This window comes from Salvelinus alpinus, chromosome 9 (assembly GCF_045679555.1).
Source record: "Salvelinus alpinus chromosome 9, SLU_Salpinus.1, whole genome shotgun sequence".
Taxonomy (NCBI): domain Eukaryota; kingdom Metazoa; phylum Chordata; class Actinopteri; order Salmoniformes; family Salmonidae; genus Salvelinus; species Salvelinus alpinus.
In genome coordinates, this window is record NC_092094.1 from 4150157 (window position 1) to 4166887 (window position 16731).

Below are 16731 nucleotides of genomic sequence, written 5' to 3' on the forward strand. Positions count from 1 at the left end.
CAGTCATGGGTGAACAGGGAGTACAGGAGGGGACTGAGCACACACCCTTGAGGGGCCCCTGTGTTGACGGTCAGCACGGCGGATGTGTTGTTGCCTACCCTCACCACCTGGGGCGTCCTGTCAGGAAGTCCAGGATCCAGTTGCAGAAGGAGTTGTTCAGTCCCAGGGTCCTTAGCTTAGTGATGAGCTTGGAGGAAACTATGGTGTTGAAGTCTGAGCTGTAGTCAATGAACATTCTCACTTAGGTGTTCCCTTTGTCGAAGTGGGAAAGAGCAGAGTGGAGTGCAATGGAAATTGGATCATCTGTGGATCTGTTGGGGCGGTATGCGAATTGGAGTGGGTCCAGGGTGTCTGGGATGATAGTGTTGATGTGAGCCATAACCAGCCTTTCAAAGCACTTCATGGCTACAGATGTGAGTGCTACTGGGAGATAGTAATTTAGGTTACCTTGATGTTCTTGGGCACAGAGACTATGGTGGTCTGCTTGACAAGGCCAGTCTGATCTCTGATCTATTTGTGCTGGCAAGACAGCACAAACAGTTCTGGGACCAGGCTAGATTTACAAAAAGTTACTGTATGTTCCAATATAAATATTAGCATATATGCTAGCTAGACTGTGGATATTGGCCTACCATGCCCAGTACCTTTCTTAATTCTGAGTGATATGCAAACTAGACTGTGTATATTGGCCTACCATGCCCAGTACCTTGCTTCATCCTGAGTGATATGCTAGCTTCTTTTACTGTTCAGCAGTCAGTCTTGTCTTGTTGACATTTAATTTAGATCTCTCTCCAGTTACCCATGGCCTCTAATCAAGACAGAAGTCCTTGAGACCCAGACCAACACATAACGAGAGCTTGGGACTATAAAATGAGTAACATCCATGGTGACGTTTTTGCGGTTACTGTTACTATAAATGCCCTTCAACCAGTGGGCAATTTTTTTTATATAAATAAACACGATTTTTCATTGTATTCCCGAACTTTGCTGTGCTTTTAAATGGTTGAAAGCGCAATGATTAGGGGTGTGCCGACGTGGCCATACTCATATTCATAATTGTATCCAGAAATTGACGTTCTCACTGCAAAAAAAGCTGCAGATTAGAAGCAGTGCGCGGAGGGTTGTGTCTTTGTCCTCAATTTGCAGCGGGCAGCGAAGTTTGCTGTCACTCAGTCGGAACGCCTATAGGTTTCATATTTGTTCCCTACCCTTGCCCCATTTGTTAAGATATTATACACATTGATCGCTTGATAACAAACATCCTCACCATGTGATTTATCATACTAGCAGGCAGCAGCAATCTAAATGATCAGACTGAAAACATGCGAGGAAAAGTGATCGGTTGACTTTATGAAGAGAGTGGTTCAGAGAAATACAGCTTCGTTCTATCCAATCAGAGCGTCAGGATCAAAGTACAGCCCGCCCTCTTTACAAACTAGCCAGTTGCATTATCTAGAGCATGACCGACTCGCGCATGACCGTATGCTTTAGAAACTCTGGGACTGACTGACATGAGATAGATGCTTGCGGCACCCGAAAATAACTTTTTTTTTTTTTTTACGATCACAGATAATTAGAAAATATACTCGGATCTTAAGCGTATCCAGAAAATGTACCCATATCCGTTGCGATACTCATTTTGTCCGACTACTCGGCACACCCCTAGCAGTGATAGACATTTGGGTGAACTAAACCAACAATCAGATGTTCTTTTTCCATTGGAATTGTGTTGTTTTTAAGATGGTTGAAAGCATAGTGATAAAACATTGGAAATTCAACTAACTTTTGGCTCTCTTTATGAGTGGGTGCATATAGTTTGTAATCTCAACCAAATATTATCCACGTTGAAATGACATGGTGTGCCCAGTGGGAATGCTCTGTGTGCCGTCTTGGACAGAGGCTACTGTAATCTGCTAAACTAACCAGAGATAGAGTCAAGACAGAAGTCTTTGAGACCCAGACCCAACCTATAATCAAGACAGAAGTCTTTGAGATCCAGACTAAGATGCAACCTTTCAAGAAACCTCTCGTGGGCATACTGCGTAAACAAATTCTGTAAGATTTTATTTCTGGGTTAATCGAGATTACTGAAGACCCAGGCCATGACTCCGTGTATTAAGATAATGACCAGGCCATGACTCCGTGTATTAAGATAATGACCAGACCATGACTCCGTGTATTAAGATAATGACCAGATCATGACTCAGTGTATTAAGATAATGACCAGACCATGACTCCGTGTATTAAGATAATGACCAGACCATGACTCAGTGTATTAAGATAATGACCATACTATGACTCAGTGTATTAAGATAATGACCAGACCATGACTCCGTGTATTAAGATAATGACCAGATCATGACTCAGTGTATTAAGATAATGACCAGACCATGACTCAGTGTATTAAGATAATGACCAGACCATGACTCAGTGTATTAAGATAATGACCAGACCATGACTCAGTGTATTAAGATAATGACCAAACCATGACTCAGTGTATTAAGATAATGACCAAACCATGGTCAGTTCTAATGTGGATAAAACAAGATCCAAACCTCCTGATAACCTCGATGTAACTATGTGTAACAGTTTAACTTTAGTCCGTCCCCTCGCCCCGACCCGGGCGCGAACCAGGGACCCTCTGCACACATCAACAACAGTCACCCACGAAGCATCGTTACCCATCGCTCCACAAAAGCTGCGGCCCTTGCAGAGCAAGGGGAACCACTACTTCAAGGTCTCAGAGCGAGTGATGTCACCGATTGAAAGGCTATTAGCGCGCACCACCGCTAACTAGCTAGCCATTTCACATCCGTTACATATGCTTAATGGAACATAGAACATTTCAGCCATGGATGAATTGCGTTGCTCCTGCTCATTGCATGTCCTCGTCATCCGGCTTTGCAGGGGAGGTAACACTGTGATGCTGTGTGTGATTCTTCATCTTGGTTCGATGTATCTTGTTACACGGACGGTATATAGATTGATTTGCAGTGCGGTTGCTGTGCTGTGGATAGCTCGCTTCAGAGGTCTGGCTTTTTTCAATAATGTGTTCAGCTATGGTTCTACCTTGAAACGTCTGTGTAGATACTCAAACCTTGAAGTTGGAGTGAACTGAAGGCTCAAGGCTTTCCTGTGTGGTGGTGTACTTCCTGGACCATTTTCCCAGACAGAGTCTCCATTGAAATAGCTTTTTATTCCAGATCTAGTCTTAATCTATGTCTGGGAAACGGGCCCTATATCTGGGAATGTCAGCTGACTGTGGTTTGTGTGTTGACGGTGTGTGTGTGTGTGTGTGTGTGTGTGTGTGTGTGTGTGTGTGTGTGTGTGTGTGTGTGTGTGTGTGTGTGTGTGTGTGTGTGTGTGTGTGTGTGTGTGTGTGTGTGTGTGTTGTCTGTCTCCTCCCAGGTCGACAAGCATCAGCAGAGTAAGGACTCTGTGTTCTTCCGGGACGGAAAGAAGAGGGTTGACTTCGTCCTGTCCTATGTGGATGACCGAGACGGAGAGAAGAAACAGGTGAGATTCACCTTCAAAAACACACCTGGGCTCACTATAAACTACACTTCCTCTACTTCAAATAGTTGTCAAGTGCATCGTTATCACAGGGGTTTCATTGTAATTCTCAGTGATATTTAATACTGGTTTCTGACCTGACGGAATGCTTCACTCCGTTGTGAGTTCGTTCAGAGTTCAGAGTTCATTCTGGTTTAATCCGGCTACATGACTCTGTAGTTGGTAGTACTACAGTAATACAGGGTAAATAAGATGTATGAAAATAATTCAGGATGCTGTAATACACAGCACTCTCCCTTTACTTGACTCACTTCACTTGACTCACTTCACTTGACTCACTTTACTGGACTCACTTCACTTGACACGCTTTACTTGACTCACTTCACTTGACTCACTTTACCTGACTCACTTTACTTGACACACTTTTACTTGACTCACTTCACTCACTTCACTTTACTTGACTCACCTTACTTGACTCACTTCACTTGACTTGACTCACCTCACTTGACTCACCTTACTTGACACACTTTACTTGACTCACTTCACTTGTCAGCACCAGCTAGGTACGTCTCTTGCCAAGCTGTTCATAATAGCAAGCACTGACTGTTGATAGTGTTCATATTTCAGAAATAAGCTACATGACACAAATACCTTGAAACAAGACGAAACGTTTAAGCCAAGCTACAGTACAATACCTATAATTCCTCATTCCTAGCCAGTGACTGAGCCCCATGGAATGGAATGTCCTCATCATCTGCCTCCTGCTTTGAGTTAGCCTTGAATTGACCCTTAGTTTCCTTGGTAACTTTGTTATTTAAGTATATTTGAGTCCTATTTGCATGCTGTGTGGGAGAAGTAGCCATTTTGAGGTGAAGCTTCCTTGTACACAAAGTTCATATGATAAAGTGATGTATAGTGATTTACAGTGCATTCGGAAAGTATTCAGACCCCTTGACTTTTTCCACATTTTGTTACGTTACAGCCTTATTCTAAAATTGATTAAATTACATTTTTCCCCCCCATCAATCTACACACAATGCCCCATAATGACATCACAATGCCCCATAATGGCATCACAATGCCCCATAATGACATCACAATGCCCCAAAATGAAAAAGCAAAAATGTTTTTTTGACATGTTAGCAAATGTATAAAAAAACAACAGCAGAAATATCACATTTACATAAGTATTCAGACTCTTTACTCAGTACTTTGTTGAAGCACCTTTGCCAGCGATTACAGCCTCAAGTCTTCTTGGGTATGACGCTACAAGCTTGGCACACCAGTATTTGGGGAGTTTCTCCCATTATTCTCTGCAGATCCTCTCAAGCTCTGCCAGGTTGGATGGGGAGCGTTGCTGCACAGCTATTTTCAGGTTTCTCCAGAGATGTTCGATCAGGTTCAAGTCCGGGCTCTGGCTGGGCCACTTAAGGACATTTAGAGACTTGTCCCGAAGCCACTCCTGTGTTGTCTTGGCTGTGTGCTTAGGGTCGTTGTCCTGTTGGAAGGTGAACCTTCGCTCCAGTCTGAGGACCTGAGCGCTCTGGAGCAGGTTTTCAATCTCTGTACTTTGCTCCGTTCATCTTTCCCTCGATCCTGACTAGTCTCCCAGTCCCTGCCGCTGAAAACATCCCCAGAGCATGATGCTGCCACAACCATCCCTTCACCGTAGGGATGATGCCAGGTTTCCTCCAGATGTGACGCATGGCATTCAGGCCAAAGGGTTCAATCTTGTTTCTCATGGTCTGAGAGTCCTTTGGGTGCCTTTTTGCAAATAAAGCAGGCTATCATGTGCCTTTTACTGAGGAGAGGTTTCCGTCTGGCCACTCCACCATAAAGACCTGATTGGTGGAGTGCTGCTAAGATGGTTGTCCTTCTGGAAGGTTCTCCCATCTCCACAGAGGAACTGGAGCTCTGTCAGAGTGATCATTGAGTTCTTGGTCACCTTCCTGACCAAGGCCCTTCTCCTCTGATTGCTCAGTTTGGCCGGGCAGCCAGCTCTAGGTAGAGTCTTGGTGGTTCCAAACTTCTTCATTTAAGAATGATGGAGGCCACTGTGTTCTTGAGGACCTTCAATGCTGCAGATATATTTTGGTACCCTTCCCCAGATCTGTGCCTCAACACAATCCTGTCACGGATCTCTACGGACAATTCCTTCGACCTCATGGCTTGGTTTTCGCTCTGACATGCACTGTCAACTGTGGGACCCTATATAACCACAGGTGTGTGCCTTTCCAAATCATGTCCAATCAATTGAATTTACCACAGGTGGACTCCAATCAAGTTGTAGAAACATCTCAAGGATGATCAATGGAAACAGGATGCACCTGAGCTCAATTTCGAGTCTCATAGCGAAGGGTCTGAATAATTATGCAAATAAGGTATTTGTTTTTTATTTTTAATACATTTGCAAATATTTCTAAAACGTGTAGCTGGCACTAGTAAGCATGATGATCAGACGGTTTATAGAGAGGGTCTTCTGGGAGGGGAGCAACCAATGGGTGGGTCTTCTGGGTGGGGAGCAACCAATGGGTGGGTCTTCTGGGAGGGGAGCAACCAATGGGTGGGTCTTCTGGGTGGGGAGCAACCAATGGGTGGGTCTTCTGGGAGGGGATCAACCAATGGGTGGGTTTCTGGGTGGGGAGCAACCAATGGGTGGGTTTCTGGGTGGGGAGCAACCAATGGGTGGGTTTCTGGGTGGGGAGCAACCAATGGGTGTGTTTCTGGGTGGGGAGCAACCAATAGGTGGGTCTTCCGGGAGGGGAGCAACCAATGGGTGGGTTTCTGGGTGGGGAGCAACCAATGGGTGGGTTTCTGGGTGGGGAGCAACCAATGGGTGGGTCTTCTGGGAGGGGAGACACCAATGGGTGTGTCTTCTGGGTGGGGAGCAACCAATGGGTGGGTCTTCTGGGAGGGGAGACACCAATGGGTGGGTTTCTGGGTGGGGATCAACCAATGGGTGGGTCTTCTGGGAGGGGAAAGGCCTTAATAAACCTATAAAACGTTCCAGCTGTCTTGATATTCCAGCGAGAAACCATATTGACACAGCAATACTTTAAGAAACACACCGGCTCCAAAATGACACGTATAGAACAGACATCTTTTTTTACAAACTGCCTGCTTTGTCATCAGGCCACAAACACAACTAAAGGTTTAATCATAATGAAACGTAAGAAACAAGGTTTTGTTGAATGAACTGAATTCCAACCGGTAATTGAGACCGATATGAACGTCATTTTGAGCAGGACACATCTAATAAGACCAACTAACTACAATCCACTGGGCAACTAAGGTTCTCCAACATAGACTCTCTGATTACAACCTCATTGATGCCTGGTGAGCTTATAACCCTAAAGCAACAGAGTACACTTTCTATTCAAACAGGCATAAAACATTTTCTCCAAAATGACAAATAAATACAAACCTTTTACAAAATATTTATTACAAAATAAAGTGATGAGATGGGCAAATTGAATGTCCTGTGCCAATTCCGCACTCCTATCCTCTCTCCTCTCCTCTCCTATCCTCTCTCCTCTCCTCTCCTCTCCTCTCCTCTCCTCTCCTCTCCTCTCCTCTCCTCTCCTCTCCTCTCCTCTCCTCTCCTCTATTTTCCTCTCTCCTCTCTCTTCTCTCCTCTTTTCTTTTCTTCCTTCTATGTTGTGTCAACAGGAGAGGCGGAGGGAATATGAGGCTAACCTACAGAAAGCAGGGCTGGAGCTGGAGACAGAGGATAAATCGGTAAGATTCCTGCCCTGAAGGTTTATCTGATTACATCTAACCAAGTTCTGGTGAATAAATAGCCTGGTCCCAGATATACAGTTACACAGTATAAACAGATCTGGGACCAGGCTAGTGAATAACACCATCGGACCAGAGGAGTTAGTTACACAGTATAAACTGATCTGGGACCAGGCTAGTGAATAACACCATCGGACCAGAGGAGTTAGTTACACAGTATAAACAGATCTGGGACCAGGGCTAGTGAATAACACCATCAGACCAGAGGAGTTAGTTACACAGTATAAACTGATCTGGGACCAGGCTAGTGAATAACACCATCGGACCAGAGGCGTTAGTTACACAGTATAAACAGATCTGGGACCAGGGCTAGTGAATAACACCATCAGACCAGAGGAGTTAGTTACACATTATAAACAGATCTGAGACCAGGCTAGTGAATGAATAAAGGTCTGAAACAAGAGATATTTAGTATACAGGGACAGACTGTCCTGGCAGTGTTTTTGTTCAGGGGGATGCCATTACTCTTTCTCACCACCGGGGGGAGATAGATCAATAGAAATACTCAGATTTATTAACTTTACACCACAGTACAGGAAAATGGTTTGTTTGTGGTGGTGGAGGCGAACTTAAGTAGCTACACTTGGCTATTGTGTCTGTTTGTCTGTCCGTCTGCCTTTCTGTCTGTCCGTCTGTCCATCCATCTCCACATCTATCTATCTCTCCATCTCTCCATCTCTCTCCTCCAATCAGGAGTCAGATGACAGGAAGACGTACTTTGTGAAGATCCACGCTCCATGGGAGGTTCTTGCCACCTACGCCGATGTCCTGAAGATCAAGGTTCCCTTCAAGGAAAACGACATCCCCGTTCACCAGGTACGGTAGAGGCAGCCAGGTAGCCTAGCAGCCAGGTAGCCTAGCGGTTAGCGAGGCGGGCCAAGCAAACGGATTGTTTTCCCGGTTCCAATACCAGAACTGAAAGAAAATATCTGACCAGTCTTTGGACTGTAGGAAAAAACTGTAGTTTGATCCCAGATCTTTTTTGTGTTCATGCCCAACTACATTGTTGTCATTGTCATTCCGAAACATGTTTGTGGTGACAATGAGTTGGCATGACGGGGCACAAACAGACTAGCTTTGGAAAGTAAAGTATTCTTTTTTTCTTAATATGTTCTTCATCCAGGACATTCCCATGGATTGGCTGTTCACCCCTTTCCGTCTACCGGATCACATTATGAATCCTGAACCGGACTATTTCACCTCACCTTTCAACAAGGGAAAGATTGACTTCTTCCTCATCGATGACAAGGAGACATTCTTCCCTCCTTCCGTCCGCAATAGGATAGTAAGTAGGCCAATCTAGTGGTTAGAGCGTAGAGGCGGCAGGTAGCCTAGTGGCTTTTGTATAAGAGAATCAAAGAAAGAAGAATTGGCTTCTCTTCTGAGTCTCGTTCCTCTCAGGGTTCCTTCCTGGATGTGAAGCACTTTGTAACAACGGTTGATGTAAAAATGTCTTTATAAATTAATTTGGAATGTAGTCATGGCAGTATAATGACTTGTAGAATAGACAGTCCTCTATTTGTAGAATTGTGAATCTCTATGTATGTATTGCTCTCTCCTCTCCTCCCAGGTGTACTACATCCTAGCCCGTTGTCCCTACCACAAGACGGACAGAGAGGACAAGAAGGGCATCAAGCGCCTGCTCAACAACGCCACCTACGGGTCTGCCTTCCCACTACATGATGTAAGAAGCTACTGTCTAACAGTGACCAGGGTTTGGGGTCAATTCCGTTTAAATTCCAGTCAAAATTTAGGACGTACACTGAAATTACAATTACAATTTTTATTCTACGCTTTTTCAATGAGAAAAATGTGGAATTGGAATTTGGTTTCCTTTCTGAAATGACTGGATTTGAAATGGAATTGACCCCCCAAAAAAACTCTGAAAGTGCCCTTCTCTCCTAGTAGGGGAAACTGGTTGTTATATCATTTTAACCAGCTTTGCCCTCTGGGCTGTTGTGGGGCTGTTTCATACGTACAGCCATTGAGTATCCGTGAAGTCATTTATCTAGTGGTGGAAATGGGGAAGGAATTGTTTTGTGTGCACAATGTGTCGTTCATATAGTAATTCCCCCCCAAAAGGGGGTATCTTTATCAAAATTAACCCCATTCTCATCCCCTTTGGAATGAGACATTCCACATTGTGGGGCGGCAGGTAGCCTAGTGGTTAGAGTGGAGGGGCGGCAGGTAGCCTAGTGGTTAGAGTGGAGGGGCGGCAGGTAGCCTAGTGGTTAGAGTGGAGGGGCGGCAGGTAGCCTAGTGGTTAGAGCGGAGGGGCGGCAGGTAGCCTAGTGGTTAGAGCGGAGGGGCGGCAGGTAGCCTAGTCGTTAGAGTGGAGGGGCGGCAGGTAGCCTAGTGGTTAGAGTGGAGGGGCGGCAGGTAGCCTAGTGGTTAGAGTGGAGGGGCGGCAGGTAGCCTAGTGGTTAGAGTGGAGGGGCGGCATGTAGCCTAGTGGTTAGAGTGGAGGGGCGGCAGGTAGCCTAGTGGTTAGAGTGGAGGGGCGGCAGGTAGCCTAGTGGTTAGAGTGGAGGGGCGGCAGGTAGCCTAGTGGTTAGAGTGGAGGGGCGGCAGGTAGCCTAGTGGTTAGAGTGGAGGGGCGGCAGGTAGCCTAGTGGTTAGAGTGGAGGGGCGGCAGGTAGCCTAGTGGTTAGAGTGGAGGGGCGGCAGGTAGCCTAGTGGTTAGAGTGGAGGGGCGGCAGGTAGCCTAGTGGTTAGAGTGGAGGGGAGGCAGGTAGCCTAGTGGTTAGAGTGGAGGGGCGGCAGGTAGCCTAGTCGTTAGAGTGGAGGGGAGGCAGGTAGCCTAGTGGTTAGAGTGGAGGGGCGGCAGGTAGCCTAGTGGTTAGAGAGGAGGGGCGGCAGGTAGCCTAGTGGTTAGAGAGGAGGGGCGGCAGGTAGCCTAGTGGTTAGAGTGGAGGGGCGGCAGGTAGCCTAGTGGTTAGAGTGGAGGGGCGGCAGGTAGCCTAGTGGTTAGAGTGGAGGGGCGGCAGGTAGCCTAGTGGTTAGAGTGGAGGGGCGGCAGGTAGCCTAGTCGTTAGAGTGGAGGGGCGGCAGGTAGCCTAGTCGTTAGAGTGGAGGGGCGGCAGGTAGCCTAGTGGTTAGAGTGGAGGGGCGGCAGGTAGCCTAGTGGTTAGAGTGGAGGGGCGGCAGGTAGCCTAGTGGTTAGAGCGGAGGGGCGGCAGGTAGCCTAGTGGTTAGAGTGGAGGGGCGGCAGGTAGCCTAGTGGTTAGAGCGGAGGGGCGGCAGGTAGCCTAGTGGTTAGAGTGGAGGGGCGGCAGGTAGCCTAGTGGTTAGAGTGGAGGGGCGGCAGGTAGCCTAGTCGTTAGAGTGGAGGGGCGGCAGGTAGCCTAGTCGTTAGAGTGGAGGGGCGGCAGGTAGCCTAGTGGTTAGAGTGGAGGGGCGGCAGGTAGCCTAGTGGTTAGAGTGGAGGGGCGGCAGGTAGCCTAGTGGTTAGAGTGGAGGGGCGGCAGGTAGCCTATTGGTTAGAGTGTAGGGGCGGCAGGTAGCCTAGTGGTTAGAGTGTAGGGGAGGCAAGTAGCCTATTGGTTAGAGTGTAGGGGCGGCAGGTAGCCTATTGGTTAGAGTGGAGGGGCGGCAGGTAGCCTAGTGGTTAGAGCGTCGGGGCGGCAGGTAGCCTAGTGGTTAGAGTGGAGGGGCGGCAGGTAGCCTAGTGGTTAGAGTGGAGGGGCGGCAGGTAGCCTAGTGGTTAGAGCGTAAGGGAGGCAGGTAGCCTAGTGGTTAGAGCGTAGAGGCAGCAGGGTAGCCTAGTGGTTAGAGCGTTGGACTTGTAACCGAAAGGTTGCGAGATCGAATCACAGAGCTGACAAGGTAAAAATCTGTCGTTCTGCCCCTGAACAAGGCAGTTAACCCACTGTTCCTAGGCTGTCATTGTAAATAATAATTAGTTATTTAACTGATTTGCCTCGTTAAATAAAGGTTCAAATAAAAACAGGCATAAGGTTGCACAATTCCGGGTAAATTTCCCAGAATCCTCAGGTTTTCCAGAAATCCTGGCGAGAGGATTCCAGATCCCCTGCTTATTTACCTCCTGATTTAGGGAATCTTCCAACTGAGATTTTCTGTAAAATACCTAGGAATATTTTTTTTTTTGGGGGGGGGGGGGGGGAGTTATCTGAATTTTGCAACCATAGACAAGGCATGTTATGGATAAGGATGTAGGACGATGACACGATAAATAGGTCTGTATCCCTCTGTATGTATAAAGTCTCGATACTGGAAGCCATCCAGGGATTCCAACAGTGAGAGTGAGAGATTCAACCTCTACACACACTGGGCCCAGTTCCTCAGTTTCTTCAAAGAGCAGCCCCTCAACTTGATACGGTGAGAACACAACACGAAGCCAGGTGTTCAATCCAACTCAGATTAACAACCTGTGCACGTTTGATATACTGTACTTTTAAGGCAACGTCCCTAATGTTTGTGGATCTCACATTCTCTGTTAACTCCCACGGATTAAAGCGGAAATCCCCTTTAAATGTGAACCGCGGTGCACAGGTCATTAATCTGCGTTTGTTTGAATCTAGTCTCCACGTTGTCCTCTTTTTGATTTATTTTAGACACTAAACAGACTGTTGTTGTTTGATTGGTTGTGTTGTATTTCCCATAACAGGAAGTATTACGGGGAGAAGATGTTTGATTGGTTGTGTTGTATTTCCCATAACAGGAAGTATTACGTGGAGAAGATGTTTGATTGGTTGTGTTGTATTTCCCATAACAGGAAGTATTACGTGGAGAAGATGTTTGATTGGTTGTGTTGTATTTCCCATAACAGGAAGTATTACGGGGAGAAGATGTTTGATTGGTTGTGTTGTATTTCCCATAACAGGAAGTATTACGTGGAGAAGATGTTTGATTGGTTGTGTTGTATTTCCCATAACAGGAAGTGTTACGGGGAGAAGATGTTTGATTGGTTGTGTTGTATTTCCCATAACAGGAAGTACTACGGGGAGAAGATTGGGATCTACTTTGCCTGGCTGGGTTTCTACACTGAGATGCTGTTCTTTGCTGCGGTAGTCGGCCTGATCTGTTTTCTCTATGGATTGTTCACCTTCGATGACAACGTCTGGAGGTGAGGGCCCCTGAATCACAATTCAACCCCTAGGCACTATCCCCTACCCCCTAACTCACAGCCTAAAAATCCTAGGCACTATACCCTACCCCCCACCCTAAAAATCTTAGGCACTATCCCCTACCCCCAGCCTAAAAATCCTAGGCACTATCCCGTACCCCCCCCCCCCCCCCCAACCTAAAAATCGGACACAGGTTAATTACGATTTTGGCAGGACTGAAAGGCCGGTTTCCCAAACACAGTTAAGACGTTGGCTGTAATGAAAGGCATACTGAATGGAGAATCTACTGTATGTCTGGGATTCCGTGTCCAGGAATCCGTCCCTCAATATATGTTTCCTGGAAAAATATTTGCAGTATGTTATGAGAATATCATGTTTTTAAAAAATAAAATATAATCTTGTTTCAGTAAAGAAATCTGTAGTGAGGAGATTGGAGGCAACATCATCATGTGTCCGCTGTGTGATAAGAAATGTGGCTACTGGAAACTCAACTCAACGTGTAACTCGTCCTGGGTATGAAGACTATGATACTGTACAGACAGACACTGTTGTGATATGTTCATATTGCGACCAGAACTTCAGGTCAAGTCAATGACCGTGCTCTATGTTTCTCTTCTATCAGCAATCACATATGTTTGACAACGTGGGGACGGTGTTCTTTGCCATATTCATGGGGATTTGGGGTAAGTGACAGTCTCAGTGAATATTAAATGACAGTCTAGTGAATATTAAGTGACAGTCTCAATGACAGTCCAGTTAAGTGACAGTCTCAGTGAATATTAAGTGACAGTCCCAGTGAATATTAAGTGACAGTCTTAGTGAATATTAAGTGACAGTCTAGTGAATATTAAGTGACAGTCTCAGTGAATATTAAGTGACAGTCTCAGTGAATATTAAGTGACAGTCTCAGTGAATATTAAGTGACATTCTTAGTGAATATTAAGTGACAGTCTTAATGAATATTATGTGACGGTCTTAATGAATATTAAGTGACAGTCTCAGTGAATATTAAGTGACAGTCTCAGTGAATATTAAGTGACAGTCTCAGTGAATATTAAGTGACAGTCTCAGTGAATATTAAGTGACAGTCTTAGTGAATATTAAGTGACAGTCTCAGTGAATATTAAGTGACAGTCTTAGTGAATATTAAGTGACCGTCTCATTGAATATTAAGTGACAGTCTCAGTGAATATTAAGTGACAGTCCAGTGAATATTAAGTGACAGTCTCTGTGAATATTAAGTGACAGTCTCTGTGAATATTAAGTGACAGTCTCTGTGAATATTAAGTGACAGTCTCAGTGAATATTAAGTGACAGTCTAGTGAATATTAGGTGTAAAAAGGTGCAGGCTTAGTCCTGAGCTCCACCTAAAGGAAGCTGCCAGTCTCTATACAACTGGAAAACACAAGTATAGTTGTGGTATAACTTTATACTTTTTTTTAGTAATTTATAACAGCAGATCCTCTTCCTATGGCACTATCATGCCATGGACCTATTTATGATGAAGAGTTATCTCCCTAACTCTCCATTGTCCTCCTGTAGTGACTCTGATCCTACCTTCCCTAACTCTCCATTGTCCTCCTGTAGTGACTCTGTTCCTACCTTCACTAACTCTCCATTGTCCTCCTGCAGTGACTCTGTTCCTACCTTCCCCAACTCTCCATTGTCCTCCTGTAGTGACTCTGTTCCTACCTTCCCTAACTCTCCATTGTCCTCCTGCAGTGACTCTGTTCCTACCTTCCCCAACTCTCCATTGTCCTCCTGTAGTGACTCTGTTCCTACCTTCCCTAACTCTCCATTGTCCTCCTGCAGTGACTCTGTTCCTACCTTCCCTAACTCTCCATTGTCCTCCTGTAGTGACTCTGTTCCTACCTTCCCTAACTCTCCATTGTCCTCCTGTAGTGACTCTGTTCCTACCTTCACTAACTCTCCATTGTCCTCCTGTAGTGACTCTGTCCCTACCTTCACTAACTCTCCATTGTCCTCCTGTAGTGACTCTGATCCTACCTTCCCTAACTCTCCATTGTCCTCCTGTAGTGACTATGTTCCTACCTTCACTAACTCTCCATTGTCCTCCTGTAGTGACTCTGTTCCTACCTTCCCTAACTCTCCATTGTCCTCCTGTAGTGACTCTGTTCCTACCTTCCCTAACTCTCCATTGTCCTCCTGCAGTGACTCTGTTCCTACCTTCCCTAACTCTCCATTGTCCTCCTGTAGTGACTCTGTTCCTACCTTCCCTAACTCTCCATTGTCCTCCTGTAGTGACTCTGTTCCTACCTTCACTAACTCTCCATTGTCCTCCTGTAGTGACTCTGTCCCTACCTTCACTAACTCTCCATTGTCCTCCTGTAGTGACTCTGATCCTACCTTCCCTAACTCTCCATTGTCCTCCTGTAGTGACTATGTTCCTACCTTCACTAACTCTCCATTGTCCTCCTGTAGTGACTCTGTTCCTACCTTCCCTAACTCTCCATTGTCCTCCTGTAGTGACTCTGTTCCTACCTTCCCTAACTCTCCATTGTCCTCCTGCAGTGACTCTGTTCCTACCTTCCCTAACTCTCCATTGTCCTCCTGTAGTGACTCTGTTCCTACCTTCCCTAACTCTCCATTATCCTCCTGTAGTGACTCTGATCCTACCTTCCCTAACTCTCCATCGTCCTCCTGTAGTGACTCTGTTCCTACCTTCCCTAACTCTCCATTGTCCTCCTGTAGTGACTCTGTTCCTACCTTCACTAACTCTCCATTGTCCTCCTGCAGTGACTCTGTTCCTACCTTCCCCAACTCTCCATTGTCCTCCTGTAGTGACTCTGTTCCTACCTTCCCTAACTCTCCATTGTCCTCCTGCAGTGACTCTGTTCCTACCTTCCCCAACTCTCCATTGTCCTCCTGTAGTGACTCTGTTCCTACCTTCCCTAACTCTCCATTGTCCTCCTGCAGTGACTCTGTTCCTACCTTCCCTAACTCTCCATTGTCCTCCTGTAGTGACTCTGTTCCTACCTTCCCTAACTCTCCATTGTCCTCCTGTAGTGACTCTGTTCCTACCTTCACTAACTCTCCATTGTCCTCCTGTAGTGACTCTGTTCCTACCTTCACTAACTCTCCATTGTCCTCCTGTAGTGACTCTGATCCTACCTTCCCTAACTCTCCATTGTCCTCCTGTAGTGACTATGTTCCTACCTTCACTAACTCTCCATTGTCCTCCTGTAGTGACTCTGTTCCTACCTTCCCTAACTCTCCATTGTCCTCCTGTAGTGACTCTGTTCCTACCTTCCCTAACTCTCCATTGTCCTCCTGCAGTGACTCTGTTCCTACCTTCCCTAACTCTCCATTGTCCTCCTGTAGTGACTCTGTTCCTACCTTCCCTAACTCTCCATTGTCCTCCTGTAGTGACTCTGATCCTACCTTCCCTAACTCTCAATTGTCCTCCTGTAGTGACTCTGTTCCTACCTTCCCTAACTCTCCATTGTCCTCCTGTAGTGACTCTGTTCCTACCTTCACTAACTCTCCATTTTCCTCCTGCAGTGACTCTGTTCCTACCTTCACTAACTCTCCATTGTCCTCCTGCAGTGACTCTGTTCCTACCTTCCCTAACTCTCCATTGTCCTCCTGTAGTGACTCTGTTCCTACCTTCACTAACTCTCCATTTTCCTCCTGTAGTGACTCTGATCCTACCTTCCCTAACTCTCCATTGTCCTCCTGTAGTGACTCTGTTCCTACCTTCCCTAACTCTCCATTGTCCTCCTGTAGTGACTCTGTTCCTACCTTCCCTAACTCTCCATTGTCCTCCTGTAGTGACTCTGTTCCTACCTTCACTAACTCTCCATTGTCCTCCTGCAGTGACTCTGTTCCTACCTTCACTAACTCTCCATTGTCCTCCTGCAGTGACTCTGTTCCTACCTTCCCTAACTCTCCATTGTCCTCCTGTAGTGACTCTGTTCCTACCTTCACTAACTCTCCATTGTCCTCCTGTAGTGACTCTGTTCCTACCTTCCCTAACTCTCCATTGTCCTCCTGTAGTGACTCTGTTCCTACCTTCACTAACTCTCCATAGTCCTCCTGCAGTGACTCTGTTCCTACCTTCCCCAACTCTCCATTGTCCTCCTGTAGTGACTCTGTTCCTACCTTCCCTAACTCTCCATTGTCCTCCTGCAGTGACTCTGTTCCTACCTTCCCCAACTCTCCATTGTCCTCCTGTAGTGACTCTGTTCCTACCTTCCCTAACTCTCCATTGTCCTCCTGCAGTGACTCTGTTCCTACCTTCCCTAACTCTCCATTGTCCTCCTGTAGTGACTCTGTTCCTACCTTCCCTAACTCTCCATTGTCCTCCTGTAGT

General features: G+C 46.2%; 1 protein-coding gene across 2 annotated transcripts in view; it reads left to right on the top strand.

Moving 5' to 3' along the window:
• Positions 1-16731, top strand: part of LOC139584172 (anoctamin-5-like) — an 80616-nt gene that overhangs the window by 31837 nt on the left and 32048 nt on the right. For both annotated transcript variants that reach the window (XM_071415717.1, XM_071415718.1), the window contains 9 exons: positions 3409-3516; positions 7183-7251; positions 8005-8127; positions 8435-8596; positions 8882-8995; positions 11534-11649; positions 12263-12397; positions 12806-12911; positions 13021-13081. In XM_071415717.1, the coding sequence (XP_071271818.1) occupies positions 3409-3516; positions 7183-7251; positions 8005-8127; positions 8435-8596; positions 8882-8995; positions 11534-11649; positions 12263-12397; positions 12806-12911; positions 13021-13081 (994 nt within the window). The remainder of the gene's footprint in view (positions 1-3408; positions 3517-7182; positions 7252-8004; positions 8128-8434; positions 8597-8881; positions 8996-11533; positions 11650-12262; positions 12398-12805; positions 12912-13020; positions 13082-16731) is intronic.